General features: G+C 45.6%; 1 protein-coding gene across 1 annotated transcript in view; it reads right to left on the bottom strand.

Moving 5' to 3' along the window:
* Positions 1-11,139, bottom strand: part of eif3ea (eukaryotic translation initiation factor 3, subunit E, a) — a 38,965-nt gene extending 27,826 nt beyond the window's left edge. Inside the window, exons 1-5 of the mRNA XM_080541336.1 lie at positions 11,044-11,139; positions 9,869-9,986; positions 9,271-9,388; positions 7,185-7,227; positions 5,549-5,653 (exon numbers count right to left, since the gene is read on the bottom strand). Coding sequence (XP_080397462.1) covers positions 5,549-5,653; positions 7,185-7,227; positions 9,271-9,388; positions 9,869-9,986; positions 11,044-11,133 — 474 coding nt within the window. The 5' untranslated portion in view covers positions 11,134-11,139. The remainder of the gene's footprint in view (positions 1-5,548; positions 5,654-7,184; positions 7,228-9,270; positions 9,389-9,868; positions 9,987-11,043) is intronic.
* Between the last annotated feature and the right edge of the window lie 6,770 nt (positions 11,140-17,909).

The following is a 17,909-nucleotide window of genomic DNA, read 5'->3' as shown; positions in this document are numbered from 1 at the left end:
CCAGGCAGCAGCGTCATCTGGCTTATATCTCAGAGTTCACTACAGACATTCGGCATGTGGCGGGAAAGGACAACCCCGTAGCTGACTGCCTCTCTCGTGCCACTATCGGGGCTGTCCATCTCGGCATCGACTACGCCCGTATGGCTGCGGATCAGGCTTCGGACCCAGACATCCAGGAATACAGGACTAAAGTTTCTGGCCTCCAGTTGGCGGACATCCCCTTCAGCGACGACGGCACGACGCTGCTTTGTGACGTGTCCATGGAGCAGCCGCGCCCAGTGGTTCCACATGCTTGGAGACGGCAAGTTTTCGAGGCCATACATAGCCTCTCACACCCAGGCAGGAAACCTTCGCAGCGCCTGATTGCAGCGAAATTCGTCTGGCCCAGGATGAAGGTTGACATTGGTGGGTGGGTCAGGACCTGTGTGCCATGCCAGCGGGCAAAGGTCCATCGTCATGTTAAGGCCCCGCTGGAGCGGTTCACGGTCCCTGAAAGACGCTTCGACCACGTCAACATTGATCTGGTGGGTCCCCTTCCCGCCTCCAGGGGATACACTCACCTTCTGACGATGGTAGACAGAACCACCCGTTGGCCAGAGGCCGTCCCACTGACGGAGACTACCACAGTTGAGGTGGCCCGCGCATTCATCGGCACCTGGGTCGCCCGGTTTGGGGTCCCCTCAGACCTGTCCTCTGATCGGGGGGCCCAGTTCACTTCTGGCTTATGGACTTCCATTACTCAGCAGCTGGGTGTCTCCCTCCACCGCACTACGGCTTATCACCCACAGGCCAATGGCCTGTGTGAACGTTTTCACCGGTCCATGAAGGCTGCTCTTAAAGCCGATCTCCGGGGCGGCGGCTGGGTCGACAGGCTTCCTTGGGTGATGCTGGGACTCCGTACTGCACCTAAAGAGGACCTTCTTTCATCCTCTGCTGAGCTGGTGTACGGCCAACCCCTCCGGGTTCCGGGGGATTTCCTCCCTTGTGCTACGGTCCCCTGGTCAGCACCAGAACAGCGAAGTGCTCTGCTGGACAAGGCCAAGTCGTTCCGGCCGATCCCTACCTCATGCCACGGCGTTCCTAAAGTACGTGTCCCGCCTGATCTGAAGGCATCGGGGTATGTCTTCATCCGCCAAGATGCCCATCGAGCCCCCCTGCAACCGCCCTATGATGGTCCCTACCGGGTCGTGGAGACAGGCGACAAATTCTTTATTATCGACATGGGGGGTAGTAAGGAACGCATCTCGGTGGATCGCCTTAAGCCAGCTCATCTGGACTTGGACCGTCCCGTCGAGGTGGCCCTCCCGCCCCGCCGCGGTCGCCCCCCTGTTAAAACAGCCCCGACCCTAGCTCCTGCAGACCCCCTGCCCTGCCTTCCGAGGCCGGCCAAACGTTCGCCTGTGTTTTTTCCCCTGCCTCGGTCTCCTGTGCCTGCTCAAGGGCGCCAGAGTCGCTTTGGGCGAGTTATCAGAGTCCCTGACCGTTTTTTGGGGCCGGTTCTTGTGAATTCTGGGGGGACGTGTGTAGTGACCGCTCGCTAGTGAGCAAAGTATTCCTAATTCACGGCGTTCCAGCCTTTCTTATATGTTGGTGTTGACTCAATCACCCAGGCTGCTTAGCGGCTGATATGACGGGATATAAGTGGGACAGAGTTGAATGAATGTTCGTTGTTGTCAGTACGCATGCAGAGAGTGAGAATAAAGCACATGATTGTTTTTCTACCGGCAAACCGACTACATCGTCCTGTTATTGCCGTCACTCCTACAGGCTAGCCTATATTGAGAAGAAAATGACAGGTTGGGGAAAAATGTGTTCTTGTTTACCAGTGGGGTTTACCAGGGGGGGAATCACGGCAAGGTAGTGGGAGACACAGTACTCCTGTGGAGAACACGCAGAGAGGCACTCACCCATTCATCCATCCATCCATCCATCCATCCATCCATCCTCTTACAACAGTGGAGCTCTTTGATCATAGCCCACAACTTGGAGGGCACTAAATGACTTTTAAAGTACAGAACTCATAAGAAACTCAGATCAGCATTATGGCAGCGGGGGGAAAAGCCAGCCAGCCACACTGCCAGCCAATAGAAAGGTCAGCGTTTCATCTCCAAAAGTGTTTTGTTTGTTATGTTTTTTCCCCCTTCAGTCTTGGAAGTCCCTGGCCTTAGCCTGCTACGTTTGGCCGACCTCCATGTCATTATGGCAGCTTTCTACAACACTGCCTGGCTTTCACTGGTGGCCACGCAAGAATAGTTTCAATACCTGGGTTTTTCCAGCAGTTACCTTAAGTTTCCATTGGGTTCCCGAAATGGGGCACATTTTCGCTGACTGACCAGCAACAATAAATTTACTGTGCTGGGGAGGGATCCGCCGGGACACTCAATCTTTATTCTCAACATCCAATCCCTGCATTAACTGATGATATGAATAAGTTGCTCTTTTCGCGCTAGGCCACACTGTAACAGGACCTGAGGCCCTGGATTTTGCAAGGCTGGCTTCCTCCGTTTAATTGACTGGGTTTCCCACGTTTAAATGACTTATGGAGCCTCACCTCTCCCATACGGGGGCGGTCTGTGGGGATGGGAGCTCCACATTCACAACACACACCGAGGGAGAGGGGGGGAGAGAGAGAGAGAGAGAAGAAAAAACAACAAGAGGTAGGCTATAAAGGATAAATGGATTAAGCCCATTTCTACATTTCTTTTTCTTCTTCTCAGAAAGCCTTTGCATTGTCAGAGAAAGCAGATATCTAGTTTGTCTGACCTTGTTCGAATCTATAAATGAGGAGTAAAAAACAACAACAACAACATAAAATCAACACTGGAATAGAAATCAACATAACTCAGAGCAATTTTGGTTTGTTTTACACTTAGCTGCTGAAAGCCAGAAGCAAATGCACAAAGTGGGGGGATGAGTTTTAAGTATTTTTGTTTTGGGTGTGTGTGTGTGGGGGGGGGGGGGTTACTCTACTCATGTGATGTTAAGAGTCACCACCATCATCTGGTCTGGAATGCCTAGCTGTGTCTAGCTTTGCATTGATGTGAGTGAGGATATCGCTAAGAGGATCAATCTAAAGACGAACCCAACTGCTTTGGGTCAAGAGACTTGTTTAGAGCGAGCAGTAGGACTCATCTGTCTGAGCCTCTGCCAAGCCTTTCAGATGAGAGAGAGAGAGAGAGAGAGAAGACACACTCACTTGAGCATCATCAATGTGCATCACTAGAGTCACTGCTATGCTCACGATGGAGATGGGATCAAATGTCAATTAGAATAAGAAAAACTGTTGAGGCCAATGCACACGGCGTGGGATTTTGTCGCACGACAACATTCTATTCTCAATTCACACCACCGTAGTGTGTGGGTGTGAATGTTGTCGTGCGACAATATCGCATCGCACGCCGTGTGCATTGGACTTTAGACTTCATCTCTTTTTCTTTCTGTTTCATGATTTCAAAGCTGGTTTTGGCACACGTCTGGGAAATATGGAAGACCTTAAAGCAGACAAAGAAATCTACAAAATAGCAACTCAGGAACGCTTGTGAACCACTGTATGCTGCTGGTTGGTGTGGGAGTTACTGCTCGTAAGGCTTCAACGTATAGGCTTAACACTGGCTTTTGAAACATTAGGGGGGGTGAATTTTCCCCTAATGCTGGCCATATTTGTTAATAAATTTTTTGCCAAAATCTCCCTCTGCTAAAATGGAGAAAAGAAAACACAGTAGCAGTGGTGGTGCATAAACCAGAGAAATGTGAACACAAACACCTAGGACCAGAAACCCCCAAGCCACAACGGATGTCAACCGACTCATCCAACAGACAGCCTTATTCCTCCCAAGTTGAATGTTCTAATAAGGTTGGATACTTGACTCCCAAATAACAAAAGACGTTCTGACCGACGGCAGGTGACTTCACTTATAGCTACGTCCAAGAGCCAAGGTTAGTAACGGAAGGCCGGCCGAGCGTTCAGACCCAGGGTTTCCGTACACCTACTTGTCCTGGGGGCCCGGCTAAACAAACGCATCCGATACAGCTATGGTTTGTGGCACCCTCCAACGAAGCACAGGGGTCACAGGCCGTCCATCCAGGGGTCACAGGCTGTCCATCGAGGACTTATCTAGTGTTACACCACCACTCTATTGTGACACAAAACACTCCCCCCCCCCCTCCCTCCCTCCCTCCCTCCCCCCTGTGTCTCTCGCTCTCTCTCTCTCTCTCAGTTTGCCACCAACGACTAGCCCCTCCAGGCAGGCAGCACTAACAGGCCTCACCGGTCGCCAGACAGCGACACACACACACACAGCCCCCCCCCCTTCACACACCCCCCCCCACCCACACACACACACACACACACACACACACACAGAAAGAGTCCTGCACCTCGGCCTTTCTCTGTGTAGTTCATCTTTCACTCATTTCTGAGGGCAGTGGGAGAGAAGCCACAAACACCAGAGCCCCAGCAATGAGTCCTTTGTTTATGGAGGAAATAAGAAGTACGCATGTGTAACGAGGATACTGCCAGTACTCTCAGTGAACTGTAATTATCTTCCCCCCGCAAACCTACTTTGGTATTATCTGATTTCCAAACTATTTCACTGGCGAAAATTATTTAATCCCAAGCCCCTACATGCACCTCTATCTGTCAGCCAAACAGGAAAAAGGCTCTCGCCATGGTTGGAAATACAGGTTCAGAATCTAGGGAGGCGAGGGATCGGAAGAGAAAGAGAGGTTGAGACAGAGCGAGAGAGAGAGGGGGAGGGTCAACAAGTGCAAAATCGATAGTTTCATGTGGGACAACATACTGACGGTGGTGGCGCTTTGTGTTGTGAACCAGGGAAGGAGAGAGGAAGAGAAAGAGAGATTGAGAGAACAAGAAAGAGGGAGAGAGAGCGAGGGGGGGGGGGTCAACAAGTGGGACATCGATCTTTTCAAGTGAGGAAAAACACTGGCGGCGGTGGTGGCTCTTTGTCTTGTGAACCTGTTACATGTCCCTTTCAATGACACTTCCTCCTTCTCTAATTGAAACGAATGCCTGCCACTCTCTCTTTCTCTCGTTCCGCTCGGACGTGTGACATAACTCATAAGCACTCTGAGGCACCAATAAGGATCCTGACGAGGGGGCTATCTGGCCACAGTATTAAAATCAATACGCCTTCCCCCGGAGAAGCATGCCCAGCGAGAGGACTAAAGACAGATTATGGAGTCTGAACGCTCAGCGTTTGGCCCAGTAAAAAGATCCTACCCCCAAGTCCTTGAACAGCCAGCCTTCGGTGAGGACTGCAGACGTGAGGTGGAATTGAATGGAGAATGACGTCAGCGTTTCACTTGCAATTACTGATTGGGTGTTTTTTTCTCTCTCTCTCCTCTCTCCCCCCCCCCCCCCCCGCCCTCAAGTGGACTACATAGCCTCTGAGACATTCAAGTAAACTGGCCAAACAATCACACTTGGATGCGCATGACGCAATTTCATTATTCACGATTTAATTGGAAACTGGCCCGAGCCAAATACAGAATATATATATATATATATATAAATTATGGGGGGACTTACCAAGACACGGAAGAAGTAGAGGTACTCTGCAGCTCCGGAGTAGTTGCCACACTCGTACTGGAACTTGGCGTATCTGTACAGAGTGTCCAGGTACTCCTGACGGAACTGGAAGAAGAAGAAAAATAAAGGAGCATCAATGCCGCGATCCAGGAGAACGCTCCTGAGACCCACCTGACCCAAACCGTTGCGGAACCGTCATCGGTTCCCATCTAGACCAATGACTGGCTTGGGGCGTGTGTATGGGTAAGATTTGAGAGTAGAAGAAGAACAATGTGGTCACTACCCTATACAGTTAACTTGACGCCATATCGACTTATCTTACATTAACTCTTTGACTGCCAGCCATGTTCAGAGCGGAGAGCTCCACACTGCCAGACTTTTGGGGCATTTTCGCTGAACTTTGAAGACCCACCAAATATTGACTTTTCGGACTACATAAACATTGAACATATCTACCAAAACTTTAGACTCTCTTCTTTCATCAGAAAAAGAAGGTTTGTTTCTAGCCTCTTTGAGTGTTTAGAAATCGGCCGTAGAACATAGGGTGGTTTCAGCAAAAACACCTGATTTTGACCAATAAACTGAGAAAACTAGGTTTTTCTGCAGAACTTTTTTTTTTATTTATTTTTTCTCCACTTTTTCTGTATCATCCGACTCTGAACTGTTTGAAGAGTCACGCGATGGCCGCACTGCTCCGCGATGCTCCGCAATGCTCCGCCCCGCAATGCTCCGCGCCGCGTTTGGCACATACCCTGATCCATTTCGCCATTGCTACAACCCACAGCAAGCCACTTCCTTCTCCAGGCTTTTATCGAACTACTGCCCCCATCTGGGACCGAAATACATTACACCCAAGTCTGAAATTCACTCGCTAGGTGTAGAACATGTCAATAACGCGATCCCCGCGAAAAAAAAAAAAATTCTATAAGACGCCAATTGGCGTCTTTGGCAGTCAACGTTACTATTCTATAAGACGCCAATTGGCGTCTTTGGCAGTCAATGAGTTAAACAGGCTGTTATCTGTGGTGTCACAGGTGCCACAACAAGTGACCGACAGTGGTGTGATACCAATGTTAAGATGTAGGAATACTCCCATGTCTCAGAGCAGGTTGACTGACGTCAGTTTGTGAACTGAGGCGATTCTCACAACAACACTGTGGCTTTGACAGGCTGTGGGTGCACCGGATGCAGCCAGGCCGCCCTGGCCTTTCCCACAGCCAACCAGCCAGTCAGCCAGTCAGTCAGCCAGCCAGCCAGGCAAGCCGAGGGGCCCCTGGTTGGGATGCCTGTGGAGGTGCAGTGAGGACAGGGTGTGCAGGTCAGCGGGATGCTGGGGTGGGAGGGGACCGGGGTGGGAGGGGACCAGCGTCACGCCATATATAGAATCTCCGGCATTCTTGCGGCCAGACCCACGGGTCTTGAGCTGTTCCGTTTATTCTTAACAATTCACCACAGAATGTAAATGTCCGCAGGATTTTTTTTTTGCAAGCCATAAAACCCCCGAAAATGAGTTAAGGTTTTTGGGAAGTCATTTCACGTCCCCTCCCGCTAACCCCCTCAACAACAACGGGTTCACACACGAGTCATGGGAAACACTGGAGGAGAAGTGAGACGTCAGCAAAGCAGGCCAACTTACGCCGTGTTTCTCCGCCAGCCAGTCAAAGAGCATACGTCCATCCCTGAAAAACAGCAAGAACAATTTTGCAGTTAGTGGTCGTGTCAGTTGATAGGTGTCGCCAGTTGGCTGATGCTCGTTGACGAAGGTTATGTTGAGGTTTATTCAGGTGTCATTCTTTCCATTACTAGTCTAAATCAAGGGCTGTGGGCAAATAAAGGGCATGTCACTTTTAGACCGGTCCGAGCAGTACAACACTGCTCCCTTATGCTTCAAAAGGGAGAGGTGTGTGTGTGTGTGTGTGTGTGTGCACGCATCTGCACTTGTGCGTACCACTGGATTAGCTGTATATCTTCAGTGCTGTCGGCCCTCAACACCTCCTGTGTGGAGACTAATGAAGGCCTGTCTCCAGTGGCTCCTGGGTGACAAGCCTCCCTGTGGAAGGGAATGCGCCCCTGCGGTGCTCGCATGGGATCACACAGGCCTCTGGTTCCTAATGACTCATCAGAAACGGTAGTCTAACCATCCCTTTAGAAGACATCAATAACCCCCCGTCCACCTGTATCTGCCCACGGTCTGGTTGGCTTCCTTGAGTTAGAAAGAATAAGGCTTTAAAATAAGCTTTTTTTTTTTTTTTTTTTTTTTTTAAATAACCTTATTTTCAAATAAGGTTTGCTGGTGAACTTGCATCCAGAAACGATAAGGCCCTCCACGACAAACCATTATCTCAGGATTTCATTGTATTATTATTATTATCATACATGTATATACGTGGATATGATTCAAATATTTTTTGGTCATTTGCGACCTTCTACATGAACCCAAATCATGTAAAAAAAACACACAGCATCCAGTGCAACTGGAGAGGATAATAGCATGGAACATTGAATAAGGCTGTCTGGTTTTTGACAGAACCGTTTTCAGTGACCCAGGACAACTCTGGTGTTGTTTTACAAACCCAATTGTACTAAAGCGAATCCCGATATCCAGTAGGACTGGAATATTGTAGCCTACCAGTGGCGTTGTGTCAACTCAACGGTTGGCAAAAAAAAAATCTGAATTAAAATTATATATTTATATATATATTATAATATTAGGAAGGCATATACCAAGCTCCTCTCCAAATCCAAACGTCCCTTGCGTGTGCATGGCTCACCCTTTGGCAGAATGCATTTTGGATCGGCCGTCAACATTTTATCAAGGGGAGTGAATGTACATCTACATTTATTATCTCTGGTTTTCGAAATTGGAACACACGAGCTATTGGTCAGAATAAAACGGTGTCATTCCATGTGTAAATTTAAAACTTCATTTTCAACCACGAAAAAATGCAACATTTTTGGGTGGGCCAATGAGCAATGTATGTGGGCCTAGGCCTGGCAGGCCCAAGCGTGCAGCCGCCACTGCCTGTATAACGAGACACAGAACAGAAAGAGAAATGGGATCCTGCCCGCAAAGGGAACTGCAAACTGAATAGAACAAGAGCGCAACCGTCTGCACTTCAGAGTTTTGAGTTGTAATCACAAGGCTTCAAAACTCACATTAGTGTTATCACAAGCAGTATGAAAAACAAACGTGCCTCAAAGCCAAACCCTATGGGGAAAAAACTACTTAGATTGTTGTGGATGAAAAGTGCCTTTGGTGAACTGATCTGACTTGCCAAAAAAACAAGGATGAAAAATAAAGTTTGGTTAAACTCAGTTGTTAATCGTAATAATGTTCACTGCAGCATCTTGTATATGTCTCTCTACTCTTCTGGGCTAGCTGTATTTGCTAAATAAAACCCTAAAGCTATTCTATCCAAAATGTTAGCATGCCAATGATTGGCCTACAAGTCCCTCCTATGATCATGTCACACCATAGTCTCATCATGAAATACCACTTTAACCTCATTCATACAAGTATCACGCCTAAAGCAGGAATGTTAAAGAATCTGACACCAGACAAGACTCGTAGCTCCCTCAATAGAAAAATAGCTTTAATTGGCCATTCATTTGGTAACCTAAATCTATTCTGAGGGGAAATGTCATTGTCCATAAATAGCGCACAGTTCCTAAACAGTAGGATGCAAATCAAACTGGGCAGTGATTCGGGAGGTCCAGCTCACCTGGTGGACTGCATCTGTCTGGTCGTCTCTGGGTCCTCAAAGATCTTGACGATGGGCTCCGTCTCTGACTGCAGCTGCTTCAGCTGAGCCACCACAGTGGTCCTCTTCTCCCTCAGGGCTGCACAGAGACACACAGGACAGAAGCCATTTTAGGACGCATCACAGTTAAACAAAGGCAAGTAGAGTTACATACAGCTGATGAGGTTACATACAATCAGAACATGAAAGCTGTTTGTGCACGTGTTTAATACAGTCATAATGAGCATTGCAACAGTGAATTTGAGACTCTCCTGTGTATATAAAATAGTGTGTTAGCATTTCATTTTACAGTACTGTTTTTCCATGACATTTATCTAGTATTTTCCAGTAAGTTCTGTGGTAACAAGTACCCCGTACTGCTATGGTCGCTTGCTATAATGAATCCAAAGAAACAAACAATGCCATTCATTGTCATTACTGTGTAACTACAGTAAGTACATTTACAGCAAGTGCATACCTAATAATTTCTGTATTTCTGAATAGGAAGTGTTGGTAATGGCAATCATAGATTGATGCTGATGTATGGGGCTCTCTGGGAAAATGCATCCCGTCTACTTACAGTGGGGGATCTCCTTGTCAGCAAAGAGGTTTTTGTAGACGTCCATGGCGAAATCCACCATGTTGGTCTCACTGAGGAGGTCCAGTTTGCCATGGAGCAGCTCTTTTTCATTGTAGATCTAACACACACACAGGCAGAGGGGAAGAGTTGGGCTAAAGAATGTGCAGCTGGTACTCACATCGTATTGCTTGGGACTATCCTGTTATCAACAGGGCAGCCAAATGGGCATTCATCATCCAACTCAACCGGAAATACACGGGCAAATGCATCATATTCATATTGACCTGCATGTATGTCTGCATCAACAGTTTGTATGGATAATGTTAAATGTACTTGTGTTGTATCTCTTCAAAGTCCTCGTGTCAGTGTTCAATACGATTACACATTTCGGACACATAATATACTAACGTGTAATATAGCTACAATAAGCTCACCAGCTAACAGATGGTCGCATCAATGATGCTGATGCCAGGGTCTGGCTAGAGACATGGCATTACGTGAGCTTAGAATGATAAGGTTCTATCTCCGTTTAGGGCAGTTCAGAGATATTGAGCGTCAAAGTTTTTACATTCCATTGTGTTCTGTGAGATGGAACCTTTGTATTTTATGAATTACTAACTCAAAAATGTCAACATTTGAAAAAAATAACACCACACAGGCATTAATAAACACTCAATTTTGCCTACTAACGCTAATCTTTTGACCAAAAATGGAGATAGAACCTTATAATTCTAACGTCACGACATGACATTAGCTAGCTTGGCTACAGTAGTGGGCAGTTCCTGCTGCCAGCTAACAACACAGTAGACACCGGTAGTTTAGCCATGCTACATCGGTAGCTAGCTAGCAAGCAAATAACGTAATCATGAAAACGGTAAGCGGGAAAATGTACTATCAGCCAACACAATATATTATCTTTCATACGTATCAAACACTATGTACTAAGTGGCGTTTGGTAGCAACAGTAGTGTATTGCATATAGCTAGGTAGCTACCCAGGCAGCGAGCAGATGTGATGCTAGCAGGCTCGAGCTGCCCGGAGCTGAAACAGCGCGAGGCCAAGTCATGGACCACCACCTCACGCACGTGGCGTTGACAGAGATTACCAGGCCAATTGACACATTTACAACGTTATCATAGAGTGTATGGGAAAATGAGTAATTCATATATCCATACCTCTTTGACCGACAAGAATTCCAACAGAGGAAAGACGAGATGTCGGTCCAAAAAATGAGCGATTTTGGTGGTTAGATCGTACTCCGCCATCTTTGCTGCTAGAAAGGAAGTAGACAGGACGAGCCCGTGTTCAGCATCCGGTCGCACACAGCGTCATCACGGGGTTATTGAATGGTTATTATTATGGTTATATCCAAGATGATGCATGCACACCTCTTTGGTTATGTTATTATTAGAAGCATTTATAAGCAGTTTTTTTATACGGATGCTGTGAACTATTTGCACTGTTCTTTTATCTGTCCATCCATCAGGAACTTTCATACACTCAATGATGTAATACGATTAGAAATTATAATTGACCAGTTGAGTCATCTTTCATATTTCCAAAACAAATCAACAACATTCAGAAATGTTCAGTGTTTTTCCCAATAAAGGAAAATACAATATTAAATCAAATAGATGTCCTTTTATGTTTTATAACCAGAAAGGGTTACGAGGGTTATACTATACTACTGTATACATGTATAATGCATAATACATTATATTATATTTATATCCTTAAATACAATAAACAGTGAATGCACAGCCCCTTCTGTTGTGAAACTAGGGGTGTCTCATGAGGAGATTATATCATGTGCATGATGTCCACACTCTTGTATGGAAATGTGTATTCAGCTTTCCCCCTTCACAGGCCTACTCAAAAGGAAGCATGACGGTGTGTAGTAAACCTTTCAAGACTCCCATAATTTCACCGTAGTGTTGATACAATGAAACATTTCATTTATGAAGGGGGATTCCTTTGCCAAGTGAACTTGTTGAATTTTAAAACATTGGGCCCCTCCAACCCACCAATATTTCTCCAACAGAGAAGTATCAACTAGAGTTCACAGCGCTTCCAAGAGGTGTGACCCTTCGACCCTTCTTCATACACTCAAAATAAAACATACAAGGACATACAGACATTTTCATAAAATGAAACATGATTGCATTTTTCCCCTCTAATTATTGAAATAACAAGCAGGCTATTCAATAATTCTGGTTCTCTGCCTGTCTAGAAAGTTTGTATATCTTGACTATTCAACTAAACATAACCTTTTTTTCCTCACTTTAGCAGCTGTCTCATAAAGATGGCCATGTGTTGGCCATGCCCGGCAGTGAAGAGCCAATATCAGCTCCTAAATGGGCCATCCCTAATAGGTTCCACTAGTACCTTGTTTGCTTGACAACCACACGGCACTGTCCTATATGCCCAAAACAATTGCCCCCTTGTTACTGTGAATCTCTCTCTCTCTCTCTCTCTCTCTCTCTCTCTCTCTCTCTCTCTCTCTCTCTCTCTCTCTCTCTCTCTCTCTCTCTCTCTCTCTCTCTCTCTCTCTCTCTCTCTCCATCTACCTCCACTAGAGGACTGCAGGTAGAAATTAGTCATAAACAGACAGCACTCACCGTGGCCAGTGCTGTTTTTCTGGATGCTTCTGACAGCCAACGCTGGCCCTGTGTCAGTGCTCTTTAAACGAGGGGGGAAAAAAGAGAGAGAAAAATGCCAGCGCTGCTCAAGCCTCTTTTGTGTCCTCTCTGTCCATTGCCCAAGGGTTTTGAGTAAAGTTTAAGAATTGCAATTGTTTGCTAAATTGTATTAAATGTTTGTGCTATTCTACATTAACATACTCTCTCATTTGTTTGCTTTCCAGTGGACCCTAGTTTTTTATTTTTTTGGGATAAACAAACTTAATTGACAAAAAACGCAATTAAGACTGTGCACCGTGACTCTCACTCTCCACTGCTGACAGGTGAACAAGACAAACACCCGTCTCACACCAATAACCATGCCTCTAGTCACAATCTCCATTACTCTGCTCTGAAAATAACTGTTTAGTTTTACAACTCACCCGTTTTAGCATTTGGATCACCACAGACTGTAAAGCATTCATTAAATGAAAATGGGGCCAAATTACTACAAATTTGGCATATTCGCTTAGGCCTATTTGGCATGTACGTACATTTGGAAGTCTGTCCACTAAAATGCCTGTGAAATGATTTTTCATGGTTTTATGGTTTACCAAGCGGTTTGGTTTCTATGAGAAGAGTGCATTTTACATTTTGGTACATCATTTTTTGGTGTAACCTAGAGATTACCAATTATCAGTTTCATCCCACATTGTAAAACTGTGTTTACACCTTCCCCAATTGCACATTTATTTTGAGTGACCATCACTGCAGCCCAAAGCACTGTGCTTATATGCCTGGTGCTTCTCTCCCAACATTGATAGCAGGTTTGGTTTCTCTATGGTTTCTCTAAATATAGGCCAAATGATGCTGAAGATATACAAGGTAAAACAAAACACACCACGTTTGAGTATTGCATAATATACCAGAAATGAGAAAATCTAAGCGTTTGCAAAACTCTAGCCTATAACTACTTTGACCGTAGGTTAAACACCACACGCTAAATCCTAATTGAAAAAGATTCGTGTATTTGAAACTTGGATTCAAAAGCCAAATTATGTTGGTTTCTCCAGTTTCAACCAGTCAATCTTTATAATGAAAGTGCCCTGGGGAGGAGATTGTTGGAAAAACCCTAGGAAGGGAACTCTCTCTCTCTCTTTTCTCAATACAGTTTTCTATTCAGGGAAACAGTGTTCTCTCAGTATTTATTTTCATTTTCTTCTAAGTGCGCTACTGCGCAGTATCTGAAATCTCGATGTAAATGTAATTTTGGTAACAGCTGTCATACAAACTTCAAAATTCACTACAATCAAAACCTCAATGTGATTCCAGAACCCTTGCTGATTCACTGCAACGGGTAATTCATCCTCTCCGAAATGCAGGAGATGATTTTTTATAGTGAATCATACCTAATTGTGGCTTGGTGGAGGCGTTAGGAAACTGTGAGACTGAAGGTGATTAACACACTGAGGGTTCCACACAGGGAAACACTTACACACACCCAGAAGACTTACTGTATACTGTATTAGTACTGTAGTTAGACTATTCTAAACCTGAGCCCTTTTTTAGACCTGGAGACTTCAGAGCAGGCCAACTATCAATCTTATTCTTTGTGCTGTACTTTACTGATGTATACTGAGTGAGCTCATTGTTCTGAGGATAAGATGCAAATTATTATTAGTCCAAAACTGGATGGATGTGATCACTAAAAGGTTTAAAATATTATGGACTCAAACCTGGAAGCCAGACCGGGCCACATACTGTATAGGAGATGGGGGTCAAGCAGCAAACCTCTCCAGCTGTGGGCCTGTGTGTGCGTGTCTGTGTGTGTGCGTGTGTGTGTGTGTTTGTGTGTGTGTGTGTGTGTGTGTGTGTGTGTGTGTGTGCATGTAGGTTTGTGTGTCTGTGTACATGTGTGTATTGCAAGGCTCTGCAGGCACCTCCGTAGCTGTGGGGGAGTTATTGTTACAGTAGGTGCAAATTTGAACTCAATCACACCCAATCTCAGTGGGGGAGACAGGGTGGTCTCCAAAACCAATGTCTGGGCAACGTTTCTGCACCTTTCTTGTCCACCGCTGCCAAGGTGCTTCTCGGTCAACCAAACCAACATGTAGGGAAGGCAGAAACCTAAACTAATGAGGGGTTTCCAGTAAGAAATACTAAGAAATATCATACAGCCATAGTAATGAATGAAATGATCCAGAGTGGAGGCTTGTAAAACACTACCCTGAAAAACTGGCATAAACATACGTCACATTTGTGTCTCCTTGAATTAGAATGGTGTGAACGAAGCTGTACTGTACTATAAACGCAGGCCTCTGCAGACTGTGTCTGGGTTTGTGGCCACACATGAGCCATGTGTCCATGTATTCCAGTCCAATGAAAGGATGCTGTCAGAAACATGAACACTTTTGAGCATTCAGAGCAGTTATCCATCAGTTGATGTGTGTGTGTCCCTCGGAGGATACATACTTTTAAGCTCTAATAGGATAAACGAAAAGGATCAGCAGTGATAGGCCAAAAAGATTCCATGGAAAACCTCAGCTCTCCGGTTCCCTGAAAGCCTCCTCAGTCAACGAACAAGTCCAAAAGAGAGGGATGGGAGAAGACACTGCCAAAGACACCCACCACTGGCCTCTTCTCTCTTCTCTCTCTCTCTCTCTCTCTCTCTCTCTCTCTCTCTCTCTCTCTCTCTCTCTCTCTCTCTCTCTTTCTCTCTCTCTCCAATATATGTCAAATAATAAATCAATACGAACTGAAGACGAATGCCTTTGCACTGGATGTGGCAAAGCCAAGCATCTCCTCTCTGAATCCAAATGCCAGTTTATCTCATACGAATTTCAATTATTCTTTTGTAGCGCTTTTTAGATATGCATCACCTCGCTCCTAGTCCGTGTCAGGTTATAAATCAGCGGCCCACACTCCTGATCCGGTGCCCAATGCTGAGATCAGCAGCGTCCTATTCGATGGCAGTGGGATCTGGGTTATTGACCGAGCCAGGGGGGCCAGAAAACAATACAAACTCTCAGCAAGCACCCAGTTGCACCAAGCATGGCGAAACATCTGCGGCGCACATGTCAACTTTACACAAAGACTAACATGTGAGTCCTCTCCAAACCCAGTGAATCTTCTGATGGCCACATGTCATATATCTATGAAACTTTACACAATGTGTGTGTGTGTGTGTGTGTGTGTGTGTGTGTGTGCGTGTGTGTGTGTGTGTTTGCTTGTGAGCAAGTGTGTGTGTGTGTGCATGTGTGTGTGTGTGTGTGTGTTTTTTCTTGTGTGCGAGTGTGTGTGTGTGCGTGTGTGTGTGTGTGTGTGTGTGTGTGTGTGTGTGTGTGGTGTGTGGTGTGTGGGGGGGTGTGTTGTGACTGAGGATGTTTGTTCTAATCCTATAATACTCTTGAATAAGATTCAAACAGAAACAGAGGGAGAATATCTGACCCCCCGAACGCTACCCCACCAAATCCCAGCCGTTCCCATGCTCACCCCTCATGATATGCATAGCTTGATTTCCCCTCTGCAATTTTCTCTGAAAACATGACATTACAGGGAATGCAGTGCTATCTCCAAATTTGTGGTCATTGGACATTCTTACCGGAAAAGAAATGTGAAATAAGATCAGACCAGATCATGCTATTTAGCAATGGCTTCCGCAGAACAAGGGATGGGATTTGTTTCTTCTTATTTATCTGGATTGGGCATTTCTAGAATAATTGTCGTTGCATGTATTTATGTAACTTAGGAGAGGCCTCTGAAGAAAACCGCTCTCAAAACAATTGGAAGAGAAAGTAATTATGAGAGTGAACTCGGGCTATAACTTTTCCAAATGGTAAACCTCAAGTCGGACCCCCTGAGAGGATGTAGAAGTGTTCCATGTTTCAAGCTGTAACAATAGCGTAGGTCTACGGGTCAGACCACTACTGCTGGAGTACTGTTACTGAGAAGGGCCATGTGTGAGAATAGTTCTTATGGGAGACTCAAATACAAGGTCTACTCAGAGTAAATTTACTCCCTCGCTCAATCAGTGCCAGTATAAAGTTCTATGAGGAAATCTAAATTACAACAAGAAAGAAGAGTCTCTCGACTTGTTGACAGAGTGGTCATTGTATATGCGTGAGAAGTCTGAATTTCAAAGTGTGTATCTGTGTTCTTCATTTAAGACTACCGGTACAGTAAATGATATGGAGAGTAGGAATATTTCTGCATTATATCAAGCACCTTTTCATGTGAAAGTGCTTTTCTTGACAAAAAGACAATGAAAGAAGATCAACATTTACACCGAGTATAGCTTCAACCCGGGACATAATTACTTTTGATGGAACATTTCCTTTGTGCTTAATTGCAATACATCACATGTAAATGAACACATCTGAACACACACACTCTAAACTAGGGCATGGGCCCAAGAGTCTTTTAAAAGTCATCTCGTGCAGGGTGATTGTAAACCCTTGTTTGAATTGAATTTAATGAGAAAGAACGACAGCCATTAAACCTAATCCAGCTAAACATAATGTACTGCATGTGGCAATGGACTCCTCCACTATGAGCAATCACACCACTATATGAGGTGTCAGGGGAGCCATACATCCCAAGACTTCTAACTGTGTAGCATAATGTACAAGTGTGTTTGTGTGTGTGTGTGTGTGTGTGTGTGTGTGTGTGTGTGTGTGTGTGTGTGTGTGTGTGTGTGGATGGGTGTGGGTGTGGGTGTGGGAGGGTGGGACTGACACTGATCTAAATATTGTGCTTGGCATTGAAATCAATGGAGTAAGGGTAGTAAGGGAATAAAAGAGAGTGATGGAGCTAAATCGTGTGCCACAGTGATTTCCTGATCAGGGGCCTCTCGGTCAGGATCTGGGCGAGGTCAAAGGTGCAACAGAGGGACATCATCAGAGGCAACGTGTGCTGAAGTCATCCGTAAGGAGCGATTCTTGGTGAGGTGAAAGCAACTTGGTCAGACAGGGGTCCTAATCAGGTTTCAAAGCAAACACAGAGCCGCTGGCTCCAGAGGGTTGAGCCCAAACATTGCCGCTAATTGCATCTGTCTTCATTTTCCGCAACCGTATGACACCAATGAAAAAGAAACGCTTGGAAGGAAGGAACAGGAACTGTTTCAAAACCGCACAGAGCACCTAAACCAAACTCCCACCCACCTCAATCTACAGGCCCTGTCTGTTCGTTTTAGTGATCGCCAGCTCTGATTGCTTCTGTCAGGAATCAAAATAATAATGCCTGTGCAGTGTTTCTTACAAGAAACCTAGCGTTCTTTTTTTAGACAAGAGGGAGACTGAAGTGAAGGGGGAAAAAAATGTATATGCCTGGCCTGGGCCATATGTTATGTCATGTTCCCGGCACATAGAAACATACGCAGGCAGCAGTCAAGGAGCACAATTGGGGTTTTCAGTCAGTTGCTATTG

Source organism: Nansenia antarctica (genome assembly GCF_963989245.1).
Source record: "Nansenia antarctica genome assembly, chromosome: 10".
Taxonomy (NCBI): domain Eukaryota; kingdom Metazoa; phylum Chordata; class Actinopteri; order Argentiniformes; family Microstomatidae; genus Nansenia; species Nansenia antarctica.
This window is presented reverse-complemented; position numbering and strand designations above follow the sequence as displayed.